This window comes from Amblyomma maculatum, chromosome 7 (assembly GCF_055883805.1).
Source record: "Amblyomma maculatum isolate TAMU_Amacu chromosome 7, ASM5588380v1, whole genome shotgun sequence".
In the NCBI taxonomy this organism is placed as follows: domain Eukaryota; kingdom Metazoa; phylum Arthropoda; class Arachnida; order Ixodida; family Ixodidae; genus Amblyomma; species Amblyomma maculatum.
Genome location: NC_139350.1, coordinates 116,849,228 through 116,871,836, shown reverse-complemented (window position 1 = coordinate 116,871,836; position 22,609 = coordinate 116,849,228). Strand labels below are relative to the sequence as shown.

Below are 22,609 nucleotides of genomic sequence, written 5' to 3'. Positions count from 1 at the left end.
TGGTCAGTAGCTAAAAGTTTGAACAGTTCGCCTTTCAAATCCGCGGTCAGCGCTGGTCCGGCGGAGCGATTTTCCGCGCTACATCGCTGTCCTGCTAGAAAACCTACCTAGGCGGCGTTTGTCGTTCAGCTGCATTTTGCGGGCCCCGTAAAGCAACGCCTTCAGAAACGCACTGTTCAAAAATGTCTTCTCTTTAATACTTTCACTACAGGCTTTCCAACAAAGCAGGTGACCGCTGATAAAACACTTGAGTACTCCAGTCGAAACCAAACACCCGCGCGTCTTTAGAGATCTGTAGAATTGCCTTCACAGTTTTTAAATTTATGCTAGCATTTAGAAAAGTTCACATTCCTATCGCTGGGACATTAGAACCGCATGACAGCGCTGTCACGTGAATAAGGACCACACCAGACCGAAAGCTTATAAGCGTTGTGTTGGTTTTATGATGCATACCCGACTAATGCGGCCATGCACCAAGATTAAGGTTTAATGTATTTATTTTGTGTGTAATGATTAGTGTTCTTTAGGATGTGGCTTGTTCAGGAACGTTGAGTCATTTTAGGAAACCAAAAATGAGGGAATTCAGACTAGTGCAGTCTATCCTAGGATCATGCTGGAATGGAAAGGGATGTTGCAAAATTGTACAAAATGTTCTCCTCCTATTTTCTCGAGTCTGGCACAGATGTAAGACATGGTTTATTGTTAGTTCATATCCACACTCCTTGCACATTGGTTTCTCATCTTTCATAAGTATGAAGCTGTGTGTCAGGTGTGGGTGTGTCTTTTGTGAAGATGACCTGAAATGTACTCCATGGTGTGTTTTTGATGACTGCATGATTTCCATTACTCCATGACAGGTTTGACAAAGTTTAGTTTCTTGTTTATTTCAATGTTTCGAAATTCCTGCCATCTCACTCGCATTTTTTTTGTACAAGCTTCTTTGATATCTTCATGCAGCATATTCACCCTCTGTAATTTAACATTGTGGTAAGGTAACCTGGTTATTTCTTTTCATCACCTTTCAAGACAGCTGTCCCACTTTCCTAAAGTGTAGGGCTTCTGACGACAGGAACTCCTTGGAAGTCATAATGAGACCCATAATCATGAGCTATCTAAGGTATGCATATATATGCCCATCGCTCAGTGGAATGGTGCCAGCACGCTGTTAGAACAGGTCTTGTGGTAACAACCATTGTCTGAGATGGCCCCTTTAATGGGCATTGGAGTGCGATGTAACTGCAGGTACTGACAGAACTCTTGATTATGCTATGTGATGCCGCCCTTGCATGCATATAGGTGTACATTTCAGGATTTGCGATTTGCAGTGCACCACTTGACCATTTGCCACCAATGTTTGTGCAAAAATGTCATTTTCATGCATGTTAGCCATCATGATTAACAGACAGACCCTGTGCACAAGCCAAAAGTACCACGAGCCAACTGTCACGAGGCCACACGACATGGCAGGAGCTGTTAACTCGAGCTTACAAAGTTATATTTTGAAATATGTTCCGGAGCGTTTCAACTTCGAGTAAGAAAGCTTACTCCAAGGCCATGGAGGCATATTTATACAGCTTGGTTAACGCGAGGCTTACAGAGGTCTATGCCAGGTTGTCTATCACATAATAGGGCCGCCTACGACCATATGCTAATGAGTATATGTGAGATAACAGAGACATAAATTAAGGAATTAGTTATTAAGTTTGTAGCAAAGGGCATGTAAATGAATGGGAATCCACAGTGGGATCTGCTGACAAGAGCCATTAACGCTGGTGGATCATACCCTTACAGGTGGAGATTAGGTGCCTCCCTAATTTTTTGTCTGCTCAAGGCTTTTCATTTTCTTCATTCTTCCAGGTGAGGAAGTTGTGAAAATGATAGCATCGAGAATGTCTGAGACCATCGTTAACAAGGATGCTGATCTGAACAGCGTAAAAAAATATTTCACAAAAGATGGGTGACAAGTAATGCTGGCAACAGTTGAAGCTAAGTGGAAAGGCATGAAATTGAAATGCAACGAATGCAGATATGTTGCGAGACAACCAGCCTGTGGTGTGCGACATCTGTCTCTGTTAGTTTCATCAAGTGATTGGCCAAAGCAGATGGGGCTTGTGGTTTTTTCTTGTGAAAAGTGCAGTCTAGTAGCATAGATGCAACCTTGCCCTTTAACAATTGGAGTGCAGTAAATGCATTGTTTTTTTTTTATTTTGTAAGATGTTCATTGTTTCCATGCAAATATTACGAGAACTTTCTTCCTAGAGGATGTTCCTAACATGTGAATATAATGTGCAATAAAACTCGTTTTTTTTGCTATGTACGTTTTCTTGTATACATTAGTTCAGTGAAGGAAATGTAATGATGTGCATTTTATTACTTGACCCCGTTGTGCTGGCTCGGTAGTTAAAGTACTTGGCTGCTGAACCCATGGATGCAGATTTGATTCCAGCCACAGCAGAGGCATTTCAATAGAGGCAAAACAATAGGCTGTCATGCACTGTGCGGTGTCAGTGCATGTAAAAGAACCCCACTTGGTCGAAATTGTACAGGAGCCCTCAACTGTTGCGTCCCTCATAGTTCTTTTCGGATGCTAAACCAGATATTGTATATCAGTCTGATTAAAATGCTATTCATGGTCAGTTAATCATACACAAAATGACCAAATTTTTCTGCAATGGACAGAGCTGTTGTACAATTTTATTTTAGTCTTCATGAAGAATATCACACTGGATCCACATGGCTTTTTGTAGACCCTTGATATGTGTCACAATCACACACCCAATTAAGTATTTATCTATGGGCACCTGTGCATGTATGGAGGGGACGATTACTTTCCATTTGTCAACTGAAATGCATGATCCACATCATTCTTGTAATTCAACTGCCTGCTATTTGAACTGTCTAACACTGATGCAAGTTTCAAAGAATTGCAATTAGCAAATTAATCCAAGTGGCAAACCATGCCAATAACTGCTTTGGTTTCATTTTCAACAATTGTTTGAGAACTACAATTAGCCAAATGTTGTGCAACATAGATGAGAGGTTCCAAAATCTAAAAAACAACACATCCTACATGTGGCATGTAGGGTTTCACATCCTAAAGTGACATATGTAGCTATGAAGAATACTTCAGTGGAGAGCTCTAGATAAATTGACTCCCTGGACTTTGTACTTTGCGTTGACACCTCGCAGGAAACAAATGCGTTTGCATTTAGCCTCCACCAAAGTGTGGCTGCTATCACTGGGATTAAATATCACGACCTTGGGGCAAGTAGCTGAACCTGTCGCTGATATGTCGCAGTGTGTAACCTTTCCAGCATTACAGCTGTCACATGCATGGCAGATATTCATGTTCAGCTTTGGACAGAGAAGTTTAAAAGTGGACCATTTGAGTTTGCCTAACATCAAAAAGCAAAAGAAATTAAGGGAAAAACTAAAAAAGAAAACAACAACATAATACATTGAAAAAGCACTAGTTATTAACGCATAAACCATATTCGTTCTTTTATTAATGATAAAGTGGCCTTCAACAATAGTACAAGGCCTGAACATTTAGGAAGATGCTGTGCCTGAATCATTTCACCTGTAGTAATGCGTATCTCGACACTGTGGGCAGGGCACTTATTTTTCTGTCTACTCCAACATGCAAAAACTGTATCATGTGCATTCCCAACAACTTTGTGCAAGGCCAGGTTAAAGTATTGCCATTTAATTTCTTTTTTCGAACCTTCAAAACGCACTAATGTAAACAATAGGTGTGTACTTTGTAGAAACACCACATTTTCCGAATTTTGAGCTCTGTAGTGCAGTCTGATAACAAATTGTCGATGACTTATAGTCGTCGACTGTTGCACAGCGCGTGTGAATCTCATTAAGCCGGAACCGCATGGCGCGATTTAGGGCGCGATTGCCGCGCGGATGGTGAGACGCGCGCGTTATTCTGACGCGTTCCCACTAGTTCCCACTACGAAATCGCGCCGCCGCGTGGTTCTACGCTTCGTAGAAAAAAACGCCTCGAGCGGCGCGTCCACTGACGTCACGGCCGGCGTCGACCAATCAGCGTGCAGTCACGTGTCATTTTGGTTTGCCAACAGATGGCTCTGCTCTCCGCGCATCTCGGCGGAACCTTTTTGGCGGAACTTTGTTGTTTCCCCGGGAAAGCTGGTGCGCGCGTCCAAGGAGCCACGTGCTTCACGTATCGTGTTCGTTCGCGCGTAGTGTTTCGCACGTAATGTTGCTGTTCGAAATTAAGTTTGATAAATACACTTTGGAGGAAATGTCGCTGTATAATTACATGATCATTGCTTTTACTGTAGTGTCCTGCAATTTAAAGGGCATAATATATATGCGGTAACAGAGATAACTCATCTCGTGGGAGTTATGTGGTCTGGCAACCCGGAAAACGCGGCGCGACACCGCCGCTCAATTTTTCTCGTGCGGGTGCTCGCGCGTCGGCGGCAACGCGGCCGTATGTCGCGCGTCACGTTTTTCGCTCGCGAAAAACTCTCCATGCGGTTCCGGCTTTACGCCATGTTTTTGGACTTACCACTGCACCTAATAAATACTAGCATGCACTCGGAACATCGGCGATCATAAATGGACACGCTGATGTCCGTCCGGACATCGGCGCACGCACCACATTATCACGGCACTCTCGTAGTCTCACACAGCACTTTCGTTACGACGTAGCACGGACATCATAACATCTCACGGAAAGCACAAACCGGCGCCTACACCTCCATTCGCACAACAAACAAGGATGACGCGAAGCTTGGGCTAGAGACACATCGGCGGTACCCAGCTTTTTCAGCGCCGCTTCTATGTATGTAGAACTTGCAGCACAGCAAAGCACATATAAACTTCAATACGAGCAGAAAGCAACACGTTAGGGCTGGAATACATGCGGCGTTTTTTTCCACGATTTTCGCGCGTCAAAAACTGCCGCGCCGACGCGACGCCCAGCTCGAGATACATGGAATGACGAAGCGGCGCGAGCGCCGCCGCGGATTCCTCGATGCGAAAGCAAATGCAGCAGCGAGCGGAAATAACCGCAGAGCGAAGTACGTGAGAGAAGCGACGCTGTCCCTTGTGGTAAAATCCCGAAAGTGCTCATTCTAATGCTACTGTGCTAAATGTAGAAAGCGTACATAGGTGCGCAAGGATTTGGATCGCTCGAATGAACGAAGATACTTCGGAATGCCCGCTCGGATACCAGCGGCACGGTTTTCTTTTTTAGTTTTACAAATTTCACTCCAGGCAGCAAACAAACACACAACGATCCGAGAGTAGGTCGTATACTCCCAAAGAAAGCGACATTCTGTGCTTGATTAAGCGTTTATTTTTACGATAATCACATTTCTGCGGCCAAACTGCCCCATACCTCGTCAGTCATGGCGGCCATGTTGACAGCGGCCGCTCAAACCGGAAATGCCAGCTTTCCGCGCTTCTATTGGCTCGCGTCGACAGTAGTTTCCGGTTCGAGGGGACGCCGCGCCGCCCGCGCGTCAAATAGAGAGTTTTAGTACTGCGTAGTGAGCGCTACGTACGCACAGAGCCCACGTACTTTGCGGAACGCTACGCCACGGTCGCGTACATGCCACAGAAAGACTTTTAGTAGGGCGGAAGCGTATAAGTACGCAGGGGTCTGAAAGCTAACGCGGCAAGCGCAGTGGCCTGTGCAGTGCAATCTCGCAGCCATTCAAGAACTGAATTTTCCAGCAGGAACTCCTGCTTCTTTGGTTTTCCGACAGGCGAGAGATGGAACCCATGCTGCAAAGGTGCTGATTTGGTTCGTTGTTGTTACAGAAGATGACGATATAGTTAATAACTTTAACCGAATCGGAACACTACCCCCAGCAAACGTAGTAGAAAACAAAAATTAACAATACAACCCCGTGAAAATTTTCAATCCGAAGAAGCAAACCGTTTTTCCGAAAGAAACAATGTCATGCCAAAGCAGTTTTCCGATGTTAAAAGCGCGCCTATGATGTCATCATTCAGTGCAAAGTAACTATGAACCTCAGAGAATACACTGCGAAACTATACGAAGTCTCATTAGAGAGGTGGAGTATATTTAAAATGCCACGAAACGTATGCCGTAAAAGTCGACACCATGGCCCATAGGCAAATAAAACTTACCAAAATAATTTTCCGGTTTAGGCCAGCCCCAATGAACACGGCAGATGGTTAAAAGTTAGCGAATGTTTTGAAGAAAAAGTATGACAAAATATGCTACAGCTTCTTTGGAGCCAAACAATATTTAACGCGCCTGGATGAATATGCGTTGTAAAAACCTGCATACGCCTGAAATTTATCTGTCTGCTCTTCCGAAAGTTTCAACGTTCCCTCTTAAAGGCGGCCGCTGAAATGATGCAAGCTTTTAAGCTAAAAGCAGTCATCATCATCATCATCATCAGCCTGATTATACCCACTGCAGGGCGAAGGCCTCTCCCATATTTCTCCACTTAACCCGGTCCTGTGCTAGCTGCATCCACTTGACCCCTGCGAACTTCTTAATCTCATCCGCCCACTTAACTTTCTGCCGCCCCCTGCTACGCTTTCCTTCCCTTGGAATCCAATTTGTTACTCTCAGTGACCATCGGTTATCCTCTCTTCGCACTACATGTCCTGCCCATGTCCATTTCTTCTTCTTAATTTCCACTAGAATGTCGGTAACTTGAGTTATTTCTCTGACCCACTCTGCACGCTTTCTATCTCTTAATGTTACCCCTACCATTTTTCGTTCCATAGCCCTCTGGGTTGTCCTCAACTTAAGTAGAACTCTCTTGGTTAGCCTCCACGTTTCAGCCCCATAAGTGAGTACAGGCAAGATGCAACTGTTGTATACTTTCCTCTTGAGCGATACCGGTAAGCTGCTAGTCATAATCTGCGAGTGCTTGCCAAATGCGCTCCATCCCAATCTTATTCTTCTTGTTACTTCATTTTCATGGTCCGGATCTGCGGTTACTACCTGTCCTAAGTAGACATATTCACCTACTACTTCCAGTATTTCGCTACCTAATGTAAACTGTTGTTCCTTCCCGAGGCTGTTGAACATTACCTTAGTCTTCTGCATATTGATTTTCAAGCCTACCTTTCTACTTTTTCTGTCTAGGTCATCAATCATTATTTGCAGTTCATTCCCCGAGTTGCTTAGCAAGGCAATGTCATCAGCAAATCGCAGATTACTGAGGTATTCTCCATCTACCCTTATCCCTAACTGCTCCCATTCCAAGTCTCTGAATACCTCCTCTAAGCAAGCTGTGAAAAGCAGTCATCGCTCGCCACGAAAAACGAACCGTGCACAACAGCAGACGACCAACAGTCCGTCTGCTCACACGAATGTCATTCGCGGTCGCCGGCGTCGTCTGCGATCGAATAAAGCGTCGGATGCGCCGTCTGCTACAATGGACCGTTCCCCTCCGAAGTTTAAAAATGCATTTTGAATGTAGTTTTGTCTACGGGCTGCTTACTTTGAATGAAAGGTATTAACAAAATTTAGTACATACGGCAGCTGTATACGAGAAGCTTCCGCGATTGGGAGAAGCACCCAGCGCATAGCGAGCGTGTGTGCGGTATGTACGGCTTCACAACACATATTTTAGCGCTGTTTATAAATAGATTACCCGCGGAAGGACTCAGCATACTCTGTCACACATTTATTCAAAGCACTCGCCAACATTTAATGATAAGCAGCCTCCATTGGTACTGTACTAAACAAGAAAGATACTGCGGTAAGTTGTGTTTAGAGCTTTCTAAGATCGCTACCAGCTCGTACCCCTATAAGTCATGCAGCGTTATATAGATACTCCGCCTTTGAAATGGCATTTCATATTTTCACAGTCTGTTCTAGGATAGGATGTTTGTAGTTGCTCTATACCAAAAACAAAATCATAGGTGCCCCCGTGAAGTCATAAAATGGCTTTGAAATCTTTCGCTTCCACATATTCTTGAATACTGCGTTTGTCTATAGGTGTAAGGCCCATGGGAAACTTTTTACTTACTGCTTCCAGTTTCAGAGATCCTGGCCACGAAATACACCAGCTAGAAGTTCGAGCGTTCGCGCAGCGCATTCATGGAAAACAATTTGTGCGTCATAAGGCAATCCGCGCCCTCTACTGCGGAGCAACAAATGAATTAGATTTTACTTCTTGCGAAACGTCAAATCGCCTGCAATGAAAAGAAAGGAAACGAACACGCGCTGCGTGTTTGGTGCTTATCATGCGCGGCCATATAGCCAAACGTGTCTGTCGAGCTTTCTCATACGCGAGAGCAACACGCAGACGGTTCAGCGAACGCACGCAGAGACAGGGATTTCTGCGTACGCGAGCAACGTATACGCAGTACGCAAGAATCGTGATGCGTATGACGCATGCGCAGTAAGCAGCACGCAGGCCGCCTGCGTACGCAAGGGTTCTGCGTATGCTTACGTACGCAGCGCTAAAACTCTCTAATAGACAGTTTTAGTTTCACGTACGTGGGAGCTTAGCGTACGTGAAGCGCCTACGTGTGACCAGTGCGCATGCGCAGAACGTGAAGAGTCCGCGGGACGTTTACGGACGTACGTGAGATTCGGATTTTCATGTTGGCGTCTTTACGTTGCTGGCGTACGTAGAGTTGACAACATGGCGACGCCCTGCCCGCCCGCTTCACAGCAATAACAGCTTCGCCGCTAATTCCTCGGCGCGATATCGTGTTCTAAACTGTTGTATTCGCTTTCAGCTTACCCAATCTTACCCTCGCGTAATGTTTCAAGTGACAAACAGCCTTTTGTTTTTAGATAGAAGGATGATTTTTCAGCTGTTAAGCCTGACGCAGAAGCGTTTGTCGTCGTCACAGCAACGATCTCGCGAGATCACGCCAAACCAGAGTTGAGCGAGAAGTGGCTAGAGTGCCAGATGTAGCCGGCAGCCAGCCAGAGCCAATCCGTTGTAGGGGGAAGGTTGTGAAGTTGTAAGCATGAGTTCTGTTGGTTCTGTTGCCCAGCGAATTCGCTTCTCCAAAAGCGACGATCTGGATATGCTTCGTGACGTGAGAGAATGTAATCCATTCGAAAACTGCATGCGACACGCAGTGCGGTGGACGCATATAGGTATGCGCCTGTCGGAGGCAAAAAACAAAGCCTCGAAGGCATAGCGCGAACTGCTAATTGTTCACTGTAGAGCAACGACGTTGAGAACAGCAATTTCCAATCCGACCGACTCTTGGCTACGGCCGCAGCGTGGCTCGGCTCAAGGCAGCTCGACTAAACAAAATTAGTTTTGTTCATCTGTACTAGATGGCGCGGCATAACACGTACTTTTTCGAGGCTTGTATGAAAGGTCCATACATTTTGCTTCACGTACACGTAGACACGTACGTGAAACTAAAAGTAGCCCTGGCGTAATGCGCGTAGCGCACGTAGACTTCTCACGTTTGCGTGCGTAACTCTGTACGTACGTGAAACTAAAACTGTCTAATAGACAGTTTTAGTTTCACGTGCGTACAGAGTTACGTACGCAAACGTGAGAAGTCTACGTGCGCTGCGCGCATTTCGCCAAGACTACTTTTAGTTTCACGTACGTGGTGTACGTGAAGCAAAATGTATGGACCTTTCATACAAGCCTCGAAAAACTGTGCGTACATGTTATGCCGCGCCATCTAGTACAGATGAACCAAACTAATTTTGTTTAGTCGAGCTGCCTTGAGCCGAGCCACGCTGCGGCCGTAGCCAAGAGTCGGTCGAATTGGAAATTGCTGTTCTCAACGTCGTTGCTCTACAGTGAACAATTAGCAAGACGCATACCTATATGCGTCCACCGCACAGCGTCTCGCATGCAGACTTCGAATGGATTGCATTCTCTCACGTCGCGTAGCATATCCAGATCGTCGCTTTTGGAAAAGCGAATTCGCTGGGCAACAGAACCAACAGAACTCATGCTTGCAACTATAGTGCCTACACCTTCCCCCTACAACGGATTGGCTCTGGTTGGCTGCCGGCTTGCATCTGGCACTCTAGCCACTTCTCGCTCAACTCTGGTCTGGCGTGACCTCGCGAGATCGTTGCTATGACGACGACAAACGCTTCTGCGTCAGGCTTAACAGCTGAAAAATCGTCCTTCTATCTAAAAAATAAATGCTATTTGTCACTTGAAACTTTGCGCGAGGGTAAGATTGGGTAGGCTTAAAGCGAATACAACAGTTTAGAACACGATATCGCGCCGAGGGATTAGCGGCGAAGCTATTATTGCTGTGAAGCGGGCGGGCAGGGCGTCGCCATGTTGTCAACTCTACGTACGCCAGCAACGTGAAGACGCCAACGTGAAAATCCGAATCTCACGTACGTCCGTGAAACTCCCGCGGACTCTTCACGTTCTGCGCATGCGCACTGGTCACACGTAGGCGCTTCACGTACGTGAAGCTCCCACGTACGTGGAACTAAAACTCTCTAATATCTGGCAGGGCCAGATCGGTGGCAGCGCGCGTTTTTTCTGACGCGGGGCGTCGAGTGCGCGCCGTCGGGCGTAAAACGCCGGTTTGACGCGGCAAAAACGCTCCATGTATTCCGGCCTTTACGTGACGCATCTCATCGCAGATTGAAGTGAGGAAGATTTGAGGAATCAAAACTACATAACGTCGTAGACGATCATCCACTAGATAACGAGGACCAAATGAGCGGGCGTGCGGGCCGCGGGCTGGCCGTCAACACCGCGATTACATGCGCTTGCGCTCTGGTCGTGCTTGCCACCCTGTCGCTGTCTAACTCACGTAAAACTATCACCCATTCTAGGCACTATTCTTGCCACTGTACTGTTCTTCGTAATTTCACATTTCACGTATGCTGGATCCACCGTGCTTGGACTACTTGGACCTCGCGCACCTCGTATCAACTTCGATTTGGCTACATTTGGTTATCGCTACCAAGTAACCATAGAGTTAATACAAAGCATTTGTATTCCCTATTGCAAAAACCAGCGTCTCCAGTGCGAAACCAGTAAGATTTTCGCGCTGGTTTTACACTGGATCTGCTGGGCACGCTGGAGGTCTGCGATATTCACTGGAGCAGTAACGGGAAGACACTGGCTGCACTGGTGCGATGGGAGAAAAACGCTGGGATTAGACTTTTGACGCTGGGTGTGTCGCTGGCATCCGCGATGCACTGGGAGAAGCGCTGTATGTGCGCTGGGCCGCACTGGTCCCAGTGCCCCAGTATAGCCGGTGCGGCCTGCGGCGTCAGCCGGAGTAGCATCCCTCAGGGGCCAACAGGGCAACAGCGTACTTTCAATCGACCATCGGGGGGCATATGAAAAATATGGTTCAAGCAAGCGCTTTTTGCTGCGAAGTCGTTGCGCATTTGTGAGAAAACAAAGGCAGTATCTTTTTTCTAGAGTTTCCATGTTTCGATAGGTCGTTTCGAGCGTTTCGAGAGCGACAACGATCGCCGCGCCTCGATCTCATGACAGACTGACGAATAACGCACTGCTAAAGCTGGAATATAATAATGTAGGCTACCATGCATAACCAACTTCAAAGCTGATCGTAAGGGCACTCTAACACAATGATTACTGCCAAAATGTTCAATGCGGGCTCAATCGCAGGCGAGCGTAGCCTGCACCACGGCCCAGTATCAACAGCAGAAAGAAAAACTAAAACGAGGAAGAGAGTAGTTTACCGAGCGATGGGTCCATGAGAGAAAAAGCAACAACATACAGCGCTTGTAATACATAATATTTGACGTGTTTCTCAATCTTTTGCGCTCCTTCTTACTCTGCGTATCAAGCAGCCGAGCCCTCGGTCATCGCAACGCTTCCCGCAATGTTTACATACAAATAAGGTTTAGTTACACGCAATTAGGGTCATCGCTGCGGTGCTTGCCGGTATTGAAGCTTGGTCGCACGTTTTTCCTTGAAGGCTTCTACTAAAGCTCCGTGTTCAGCGAAAATTACGCCCACGGTAGCAGAGCACCACCCAAGAGCCGGCGTTGGTAAATTTGCCAGCGATGTCAAACTCCACATGTTAAAATGATTCCAGTGCACAAAATAGTGCGCATAGGCCCCCTGAACATTAGTTCCAAGGCGTGAGAGCAGACAGCAAGCTAAAATGATCAAGAAGTTGCAATTGTTAGAGTGGTAGCAATGGCCTGTAGACTGCGAAACATGAAGTCCCAACCTTATAAATGCGGGTTATGACATAAAAGGCAAGAATGTTTATTAAAATTCAGTTCTCGGCGTGGCCGAATGGTTAGCGTGCCGAGCTAGTGATTGGTATGTACCTAGGGACTTAGTTCGAGGCACGCTTGGTGCACTCTTTTTTTCTTTTTTTTTTTTACTTTTTTTAGGTTTTTTTTTATGTACCTAACTTGTTTCGTTACTTTTTACTTTTTAATTTTTATCCCACGCCTTTTTTCCCGGGCGAACAGTGTCGCCAGCGTGGAGCGTCCCAGTATGCCGCGTCCCAGTGCGCCCAGTGTCCAGCGTCATACTGGGACCATAATCAGGTATGGCGCTGGGGCGCTGGCTCCCAGTGGCACTGGTTTTTGCAATAGGGTTAACTCTATGCAACTAACCACTACAATCTACACATCCGGCTTTTCCGACGTATCCCAAGTCCAAACGGCCCATCCCCATCCATCTACCTTGCGTATCCAGAAAAATGCGTAGGGTCTATCGGACGGTAAACTTGAACCTCACCGACTAGGTCCGTCCGCCGTACCTCTGAAAAATATTTCCCGGATCCGTCCGACGTATCCCGAAGAAAAACGCACCGGATCCGTCGGACGTACCTTTAAGACCATTGATCGGGTCCGTCTGACGTACCTTTAGCCACAGCCTTACAGTAAATGCAAGTTAGCGAAATGAGGCGGTAGTTTTCCCGGTGAATTTCTATTTACACTTTTTAACACTGGAACGACATTAGCAATTTTTCAATCTGTAGGATGCAAACCAAATGATAAAGATTGCTAATAGATGAGGCAAAGAATTTCGCTGGAGATCGATACAGGGTTTTTTAATATTTTACAATTATTGTTGTCAACAGCAGCAGTTGAAGAGACCTTAAGATTTGCAATGAGATGAGCGATTCCTTCAGCAGTAACGGTAATAGGGGCCATATATTGATAATCATGATCGGGAACAATAGGTGTGTTGGAATGATCTTCCCTCGTGAACACTGATGCAAAATATTTGTTAAATGCTTGGGGACATTCACTCTCCGAAAGCGGTACGTGATCATCGTTGCATAATGCAAATTGGTCGGTAGTACTGTCAGGAGATGTCACACGCCAAAACCTTTTAGGGTTGGATTTTAGGAGGGCGGGTAGGTCATAATTAAAATATTCGTTCTTTGAGGCCCGAAGAGCCGAACTGTAAGATTTCAGACAATCGCTATATCGTTTTCCAAGCCTCCGGTGTAGATACCAATTTGGCCTTTCTGTACACTTTTTTGTTTCGATGACGACGAAGAGATCTGTTGAACCATGGATTTGTTTCATCATTTGAGATAGAAACCAAGGGAACATATTTGCAAACTAGATTAAACATCAAATTCTTATAAAGCACCCAGTTCTGTTCGACAGACCTGTCCGAAAGATGAGGGCAAGAACGTTTGAATAAAAAAATCGTTAAGTGCAATATTCATATCATTATAATTGGCTCTATTGTAATCGCGAATTTTCCTGTATGCAAAACCTCTAAATGCTAAATGGGACATTAAGTTGTAGATGAATGAGCTTATGATCACTAAAAGCGTCAGAGAGTATGACTTCGATAACCGTTTCAGGGGCATTGCAGAAAGCTAAATCTAAAATGTTTGAACCACGAGTGGGTTGAATAATCACCTGAAAGAAATTAAAGTCTAACATAATGTTGAAAGGTTCTGTTGAGGCGTGGCACGATGATGACAAAAGTAACCAATCTATCTGCGGAAAGTTGAAGTCACCAACCAGGTAAATGAACCTGGTTGGTGACTTCAACTTTATATATATATATAATTGGTTCACAGGAAGGGAAAGGCGCAGCGTCTGTCACACTTGCTTTGTGGACACCTGAACCGCGCCGTAAGGGAAGGGATGAAGGTGGGAGTGAAAGAGGAAAGAGAGAAGGGGGAGCCGTATTGGAGGGCTACGGAGTAATTTCGACCAGCTGGGGATCTTTATCGTGCGCTGACATCGCACAGCACACGGACGCAACTTCGTTTCACCTCCATCGAAACGCAGCCGCCATGGTCGGGTTCGAACCCGGGAACTCCGGACAGTAGTCGGGCGTCTTACCACTGCACCACCCCGGCGCGGCAATAGTTAATTTTACTGGGGAAAATTTCGTTATCCGCGACGTCTGCATGCAACCTAGTTCCTGTTAGTGCAATAGTATCACTATCAGTATCATCTAAAAATGAACACACCTCTTCACGCTTAGACAGCAGGCTTCGGATGTTAGTAAACGATATTGATAGCAGTGGACTGGGGCAACATGAGCTTGACAGATTTTTTGGAATAGCTGTTGCGGAGCTATCTGGTTGATAGGATAACAGTATTTATGGAGCTATCATATACGCAAATATTTTTGTCGATGCGCAGATGATCAACAACCAGTTTGCCTTTCTTATCATGAAGCTTGGCAAACTCAAGTAACTTTTGCCGGGCTTGCCTTGTTGGCAAAGAAACATCCTATCGAATTGAATGACTCGAACCTTTCAGAGATAAGTGCAAAACCGTGCCTGGCTGCAAACTGCCAGTGCGCTGAGTCAAATCAGTAAGTGTTTTTTTTTTTTTCAATCCAGTTTTTCATTAGCGAACAAGCTCTCAACAAGCAAATGCTTCCTCAAGTTTAGAAAAGTGAGGTTATTGAGGCGGGGGTGCCCACTTCCTCCCAGTGCCTTCTCGCAGCGCTTCGGCTCCGTTGACAAGTGAGGGAACAGTTGGCCTGAGCGCAAGGCCGATGCGGGGCGACGTTGCGTCGGGCCGCAGAACGGAGCTAGCGCGGACTCGTCGAAGCTCACCGTAAAAGAGAAAAAGAAAACAGCGTCTTCTGAGGGGGGACGAGGTTCCACGGACGTTTCCGTGCCTGCCACGCGCCCCGGCTCACTGTTTGGAGTCAGTAGTGCGACCTTTGAGTCACCGCCCTGGCCCGTCTCAAAGATCGATCCCGGGCACCGGTAAAATCGCAAACAGGGATGCAGGCGGACCGCGCGCCAGAGTGCGAGTGGGGGTTGTTGAAAAAAAAAAAAAAAAAGATGCTGATTTGCTTCTTTGACCGAGTGTTGCGTGGTGGCGGCATCAAACGTTTGCAAAAAGAGTATTGGGGAAGCGCGAGGACAGAAGCTGGCGTGCAAGACCCCTGTCGGACCATGCGGACAGGCATGCGCTATCGAAGATTTGACAAACCCATATTCTTCTATTATTTGTTGTCTACGTAGGTTGAGCGCACAGACGATTGTTAGCGGCTAACTTATTGCGCCGGGAATTCCAGCCTGGGCAGCGGCTGTGCAAAGCTTGAACCACACGTGAGCGTCCCGTGAGTGTGCCTTTGGAACATGTAAACTGACAACCCCCACCTGCAGCATGCCTCCGATGATTCGGCGCCGCGGTGGCTGACGCTGTGCCATCCGTGTTTAGCTTGTTTTAGTTGTGACGTTTTCTGTTTGAATGGGCCTAGTGCGCAGCGAATACAGCGTCCATGTTTTGGCGGGAGAGAGTGCGATTACGGGACACCGAGCAGGTGTACGCGGTGCGTCGACAATGAGAGCGGGCGCGTGAAGAAATGTGGAGAAAGAGTGAGCGTGCGTCGGCACGAAGAGCGGACGTTTGAAAACTGTGCGAACGTGCGTGTGCGAAACGAAGAAGTGTATTTGCAATCCAGCGGTTAATTGCTAATATACCCATTGTTCTTTTTCGTATTTTATTTCTGTGTCCAGTCTTTTGTTTCACATCTATTTTTTTCCCTTCTATTGCTAACACGATGATAAGCTCATTTTGAGCTTGAAGAGCTCCGACCTCCGCTATCAGCCGCTTGCTAACCGGCACCATGTTGAGAGCGGTGATTGGCCGATCGTAAAGAACGTATCTTACCGAACGGCCCAGTATGAACATGCGCGGTCGCAAGCTACGTAAACGGAAGTTCCAACCGCTATGCGCACTGCGATAAATACGAGACTTAAGACATCACGTAGTCAGAACGCGGAGCAGTTGTCGGAACAAGTACAGATCGCTCTTGCCACTGATTCGCTACAGCAAGAACGCAGCCCCGTCATTTAAGTCCATTGATAGCTTCGAGAAATTTGGATTGCTAAATGATCAACGCGGCTTAACACCGCCGAAACCAGACGCATAGAAGAATAATTCGCGCATACTTCGACTCAATACCGTTGTCATATATCGAAAATAATGAAAAAGAACAAGAATATTAAACGCAGTGAACATAAGGTTGAGTGTGAGGGAGGGCAGACGAAATGAGGGTGAGTGAGAGCCAGAAAATTGCTTAAGTGAGGTTGAGGGAGCACCGCCGATTGGAAAGTGAGGGCGAGGGAGGAAAGGCCAAAACGAGGGAATTTGCCCATCCCTAGTGCAGAGTAGCAGGCCAGATTTCAATCATTCCAGCCAACCTCTCTGCTTTGCCTTGAAATAAATAAATTATAATGGTCATGTTCGGAGCGTGAGAGCCCCATGAGCGAGGAAACTCTCGATTCGGTTGCTGGGTAGAGACTGCAGTTTATTGTGCTGTGGGAGAGAGAAGAAGAGAAGGAAAGAAAGAAACGCGCTTCTCGTGCCTTGGCCGCGCACATGGTCCGAGGACGGTCCAGTTCCAAGGCTCGGGTTTCGGCGCGGGCAGGGTCTCTCGGGAGCGGCCGGCTCGCACGTGCAAGGAGGCGGTGTGGCTGTGCATCGGTTCGCGTACATAAAAATAATAATAATAAATAAATGCGTCCGTCCGTCCATTCATCCTTATGAATATTTTCTTTGATTCCAACATTTCAAGTAGAATGACTGTACATAAAACAGCTCACACGCCAGAAATTGTTTGAAATTTCTGTCTTCCCTCGAGCTAACACTTGTTAATCTCGGGATAGCATGAAACTTGTGCATTATTTAGTTAGTTTAGAGCGCAAGTCCTAGCCCTACACGGGCCCACAGCCAAGCGCCTGATCTAAACCTGATCGCACCAGTGCCGGCGCGGCCCGCAGCCCCGACTTAGCTTTGTTGCCAACAAGGAGCGACACAGATTTTAATCCATACTTAGAGCATGGTCATCAAATATCGGTCCAGTAGCAATTCAAACAATAGGTATCTGAATCGATATATCCTAATAGGCGATCGTGCTTCCTTCCACAAGGTCAAAAATAAACAGGTTTCCGTGGAGAACTGTCCACGCGGTTCCTTGCTGTTCGTCTGCCTCACAAATGACATGCTCCTGGTCAATGGCCCAGGTCTTCAGGAATGACCTACTGTTGAGGAAGATAGATCACTGGATGGATTGATGAATGGATAAGGCTGAACCCTTTGAATCGGGCGGCGGCGTCACAAGCCGCCTAGCCATGAGTAGTAATATACTTTGGATCTATTCTTGCCTTGCTTTCAGGCACCAATCAGCTAACCTTCGTTTCGTTATTTCTACCCTTTTAAAGTCAATTTTTCCTCCATTATCATTAAACCCCAATACTTTGGTTAAATCTGCCCCATTGCCTTCAACTATAGGACGGAGCCCTTTACAGAAAATTAAGTGTTCAGCCGTTTCCTCCGCACACATCCTGCACAGCATGTCTATCTCTTGGTACTTGACTCGGTACGTCTTAGTCCGCAATAATCCTGTCCTAGCCCCGAACAACAGTGAGCTACCCCTAGAATTATCGTAAATGTTTTCTTTGGCTATTTCCTGCTTGAAAGTTCTGTACATTTCCAATGCTGACTTGGTCTCCATCCCTGTTTTCCACAGACCCCTCTCTGCTTCTTTAACCTTTTTCTTAATTGATAATTCCTGGCTGGTCCCCTATACTGCTATCTAAATATTTGCTTGCAAATTTCTTGTCCGCCTTCTCCATCTTATGTCAACATTCCTCATGTAGAGGTAGCTGAAGACTTTCCTAGCCCACCGCTTTTCTCCCATTTTTTCTCAATCGTTGCTCAAACGCTATCTTGATGCCAGCTTCCCTGCTCTCAAAAGAAGACCATCCCAGGTCCCCCTGCACACCCTGGTTTGGCGTATTCCCATGAGCTCCCAAAGCAAGCCTACCCACCCCACGCTGCTTAATTTCCAACCATGCTCGGACCTCTGATCTCATACACACGACTGCATTGGCAAAAGTTAAACTAGGAACTATCACCCCTTTCCAAATCCCTCGCACCACTTCATACCCATTGTAATTCCACAGTGATTTCGGAAAGCAGCGCCGCAGTAGCGAACTTCTGGCCGCTGTCGGCACGATTGAAAGGTAAAAGGGCAATATTTTCTGCATTTGTTCGGAATAAGTCCTAAACAGCGCTAAAAGCAGCGACTTCTACGCCGGTAGCATCCATTTTAGTCGTCACGCTGCTGAAGTGAGTGGTTAGTCGTGGGTGAGACGTTTATTTCTCTCTCACCTTTTTGGGACAGTTCCCTAAAACGTCAGTCTTCAATGGGCACCCTCCAATGAATTGGAACAAAGCGAAATTTAAAGCGACTACGAAATGGCTAGAGAGGCCACGGATAAACGTTTTGAATGTGTAAAACGAATGATAGCCTCCCAAAGTACAACTCCTTGGAACAAAGGCAGCGGTTTATTATTATTTTTTAAAACTGCGTTTTTGGCATTCGCGGGCTGCTCGGTACTCGCGAGGCGATGAGATTAGGAACTATTCTCCTATGCTACCGTGAGTACATACGTCACAACTACAGAGAGCGACAGGCTGCCATTGGCTGCAGCCGCGAAGGCCACTACGTGACGTACACACTTCCGGTAGCTGCGATAGTCGTCTGCTGCATGCGTGAACCCCTGAGCTTGGACGCATCGGTTCACGACGTTAACCGAGCAGGTGGTGCCATCTGACTGAAAGTGGGCGTCGGCGCCTGAGTGCGGAAAGCGCACGAGCTGATCCAATTCAATAGCGTACCGACTGTACACTTCTGCTTTAGATCATATTTCAGGAACAGAACCTAAAATAGGCGGCGTCAACCTTCGCGTGCCGACCGAAGGCAACAGCGTACTGTAGTCCCGTCTCGTTTTTGCAGCATCGACCATTTGCGCGGCGTGTTAATAACTGAATGAACGTGCATCAAAAAAGGTCTGCCCTCAGATGCATCTCGAAAGTACACGAATTCGCACCGGTTAAGTGCAGCACTGGGAGCCGCCAGGTTACCGCAGAGATGCCGTCCGCGAGCGCTGCGGCCGACGGCACTCCGGCCGTGCACTGCTCCCTGGTCGTCGCTAGGCCTTGTTTGTTTTGCATCGAAGCCAAGGCGAATGGTGTTTTGGAATCTGCCGCTTCGCTGCGTTTCATTCGTAGCCGCTCGCGTGCTCCTGTGCGCGATTTTTGCGTGTAGCTACGGAAATCGTTAACCTGCGCTGTCGAACTGCGTATAACCAGTTGCTTTGCCGATGTTTTGCGCCGTCGATTCTGGCTCGGACAATGCATACACATGAGATAAAACACGTGCGAACATTACTCATTGGCAATTCCTAAAGGACGTGCGAAACTATCTAAAAAAAAAAAAAAAAACACTACGCTACCCTTTTGTCAATCTCAATTATTAAGATTCGCGGACTAGTAATTCGTGCTCACCTGTAATCCGATATCTAAACTTTATAGCGATCTCTTGAAATGATCAGCCTGTGCTCATTCCATTCGCACCACAAGAGATGCCCACCATCCTGAAAGCGCTCGTTCTGGCTTAAAACGACAACGGCATGTTTGCACACGTGCAACTCGCATCCATCCTTGCTATCGCGTCAATCCGCGAGGAGACCTGACAGTACCAAAGCTACTGACACGGTAGACTTACCGGCAGTGCGAGAGAACAACGTGGTCGTGTACAGTCGTGCCCAGCAGCAGTGCACGCTAATTTGCGCTCAATGGGACAGGGGTACAAAGGGAAGTGCTTCTCCGTGGCGCTTGTTTGGATAGAAGCGTGCCCTCCTGCAGTCCGGGTCGGGCGCACACAATTCTGAGAGGTCAAGAAACTGCAGAAGGGATGACTGAGACGTTTTTCGTCGAGCACCAACGAACAATAGGGGTTTGGTGGTGATAGGGGGGCTTTAGGCCAAGGAAGACACGAGACAAAGTTGAAAGTTACTCAAGCGCGGACGGGAGGGAAAGGCATGCTTGGGAAGACGGGTGCGACAATCGGAAATCTGCGAACCGAGCGTCACCCGATGACGTTTCATGGGCGGAGTTCCCGAGCTGTTTTCTTCGTTTTTTTTTTTTTTTTTTGGTGTCTCCAAGTGTTGAGTTGAGGGGAGAGAGGAGGAGCGCCATTTTTGATCGCCGATATCCCGTGTTAATGAAACTAGCTGAAAAATTCTAGCGACTTGAGAGGGAGTACCTACCTCTTGATCGATTTTAGGCATTTCATAGTCAATTTAAGCCCCGTCTCAACGTTTATTCGCTCCAGAACCGCCGCCGACCAATCAAGTCAGACGCGAGCTGAGTCCAGGCATATATAAAAAAAGTCAGCAAGGGCGAGTAACTGAAGAGGCCCTCGGATCTTGAATAATGCTCTAAAACTGACCCGTTTATTTCGCGAATGAAATAATTGCAGCCGTCACAGTAAGCCACGCTGGCTCGAAAGACATGTCCCTTTTAATCACATAAGCAGCACTGCATTAAACATCGATTAGCAAGAAAAAGTGCTCGAGTAAAAATACTCGTACGTCCGCCGCAGTTGCGCATTTGACAGCGCCTTGTGTTTCATGTTACGGCTGTTGTATGTGCGCGGCGCTTATTTACTCTGTACTGCACTGTCCGTTCCAGGAAACGAAAGACGCTTGGCAGATGAAGAAACACGTTTGTCGGGCCAATAAAAAAATTTCAGCAGTCTAACTGGTTCCAAACTGGCGGGCTATCGCCATTTTACCTAAATAGACTTCATGGTCGAAGGCACAGCAGTGCATTCAACACATTCAAATATCAAGTTATAAATAAGCGGTCAGGTGGCAGCGCCAGCGCTGGATGGAATGCGATATACGCCCGCTAATTATACTACATGCGTATCAGCATTTTGTTTCTTTTTGCAGTGGGTCACGTAGCCCGTGACATTTTCTATCTTTTCCCAGCGGCATGCAGAAAACGGAAGGAAATGCGATAACGCACCAAAAAGCAGGTGGGGTTGGATCTGGTTCCCGTAACAGCCTGGCAGAGGACAGCTGCACTGCAGTACTCATTGCGCGCACGCGCGTATTCTCGCTCATTTTGCCGCTGTGTTCGATTGTACGGCGCTTATCGACTGGGCGGTCGACACTCGTACGTTCAAGTGGGAGCACACCTGGCTCACTTCAGTCACTGAGTGCGAGTTTACAGAAACACTGCACCAGCGAGTCGAGACTGTGGTCGGACAACCTGACTAGCAAAGCATATGTTCCCGAATGTCAAAAACAGCATGCATACGGTAATCACCATTTCACAAAAACCAAACTGGCTCCTCTCCACATGATCCTATTTTCAGGCGTGAAGGCGATTAATTGCCGATCGGCACGGAGGCCTGTTGAGCCAAACTAAACATCCTGCTGTGCTTTCGCATCCCCTCCAAGTGCGTGAGGACGCCACGACACATCCCAGTACGCGATTCGACCCGGCGTTGTAGAGTTCATGAAAAAGTCGACATCTTAAACTCAGGGAAACATGCGCCATTCTTCGCCGTGTGCAAGAGATGACAATGCCATTGTAATTAACTGCGTCTTTAAAGTGCAAGGAAGACAAGCAAGAGAAACAAGCTCTGAATGTCTTTCTGCGCGCCTAGTAGCCCAGATATCCAGTTTGCGTTGTTCGCCTTTTGTGCTCTCCTCTCAGCCAGTCAAATCAGTTCTAACCAGCGCGGATAGCTCTGTGCAGTTCCCTGATTTAGTAACAGAGATCATATATTTTCATCAGAACAGAGATTTTCGCAACAAAGAAACTTACTTGTTGAATGAGCTCTCTCGTGATGCGGTTGCAGCCCATGGATGTCGCTCGAAAAAAGATGGCAGCTGTGGAAAGCGCATGAACAGAGCTGGCGAGCCATCGAAGCTCTTCACTTTCCGTGCTTCCGAGCAGAGGCAATGGGAAACACGAAGGCGCAGCGTGCAGAGGCAAGCGATCCGTCCACAGGCACTGACTGCACTACCCCCGCCAGTCTGTTCGGCCGCCACAGCACCCCTCTCTCCTTTTCTCTTCAATGAGAGGGAGGCCCACACTCGCCCGGCCGCTCGATCTCGGACACCTGCAGCCGCCAAAGCCTCTTCAGGCTTTACTTTCCCCGAGAGCGGACACTGGCGCCGCTGCGATCGCCGCAGTCTGACGTCACGGCAAGGACTCCGCCAGCCGGGCTGCTGCTAGCCTCCCGGCCGATGCTGGCTCCTTTCGTTTGTTTTCGCTCGCGAATAATCATTGTGACTTATTGCTCAGTGCGCAGTGAAAATCACGGAAGAAAGTCGGTGTAAGCTTCCACTGTACCCAAAGTTGTTCAAAATTAAG

At 47.2% G+C, this 22,609-nt stretch overlaps 1 protein-coding gene across 9 annotated transcripts in view; it reads right to left on the bottom strand.

Moving 5' to 3' along the window:
- The window catches only part of LOC146184524 (uncharacterized), a 546,446-nt gene extending 524,037 nt beyond the window's left edge, over positions 1 to 22,409 (bottom strand). For 8 of the 9 annotated variants that reach the window (XM_084609410.1, XM_084609402.1, XM_084609409.1 and 5 more), the window contains exon 1: positions 22,058 to 22,409. In XM_084609410.1, coding sequence (XP_084465536.1) covers positions 22,058 to 22,157 — 100 coding nt within the window. In that variant the 5' untranslated portion in view covers positions 22,158 to 22,409. The remainder of the gene's footprint in view (positions 1 to 22,057) is intronic. The other variant, XM_084609412.1, reaches the window with a different exon arrangement.
- Positions 22,410 to 22,609: the final 200 nt, after the last annotated feature.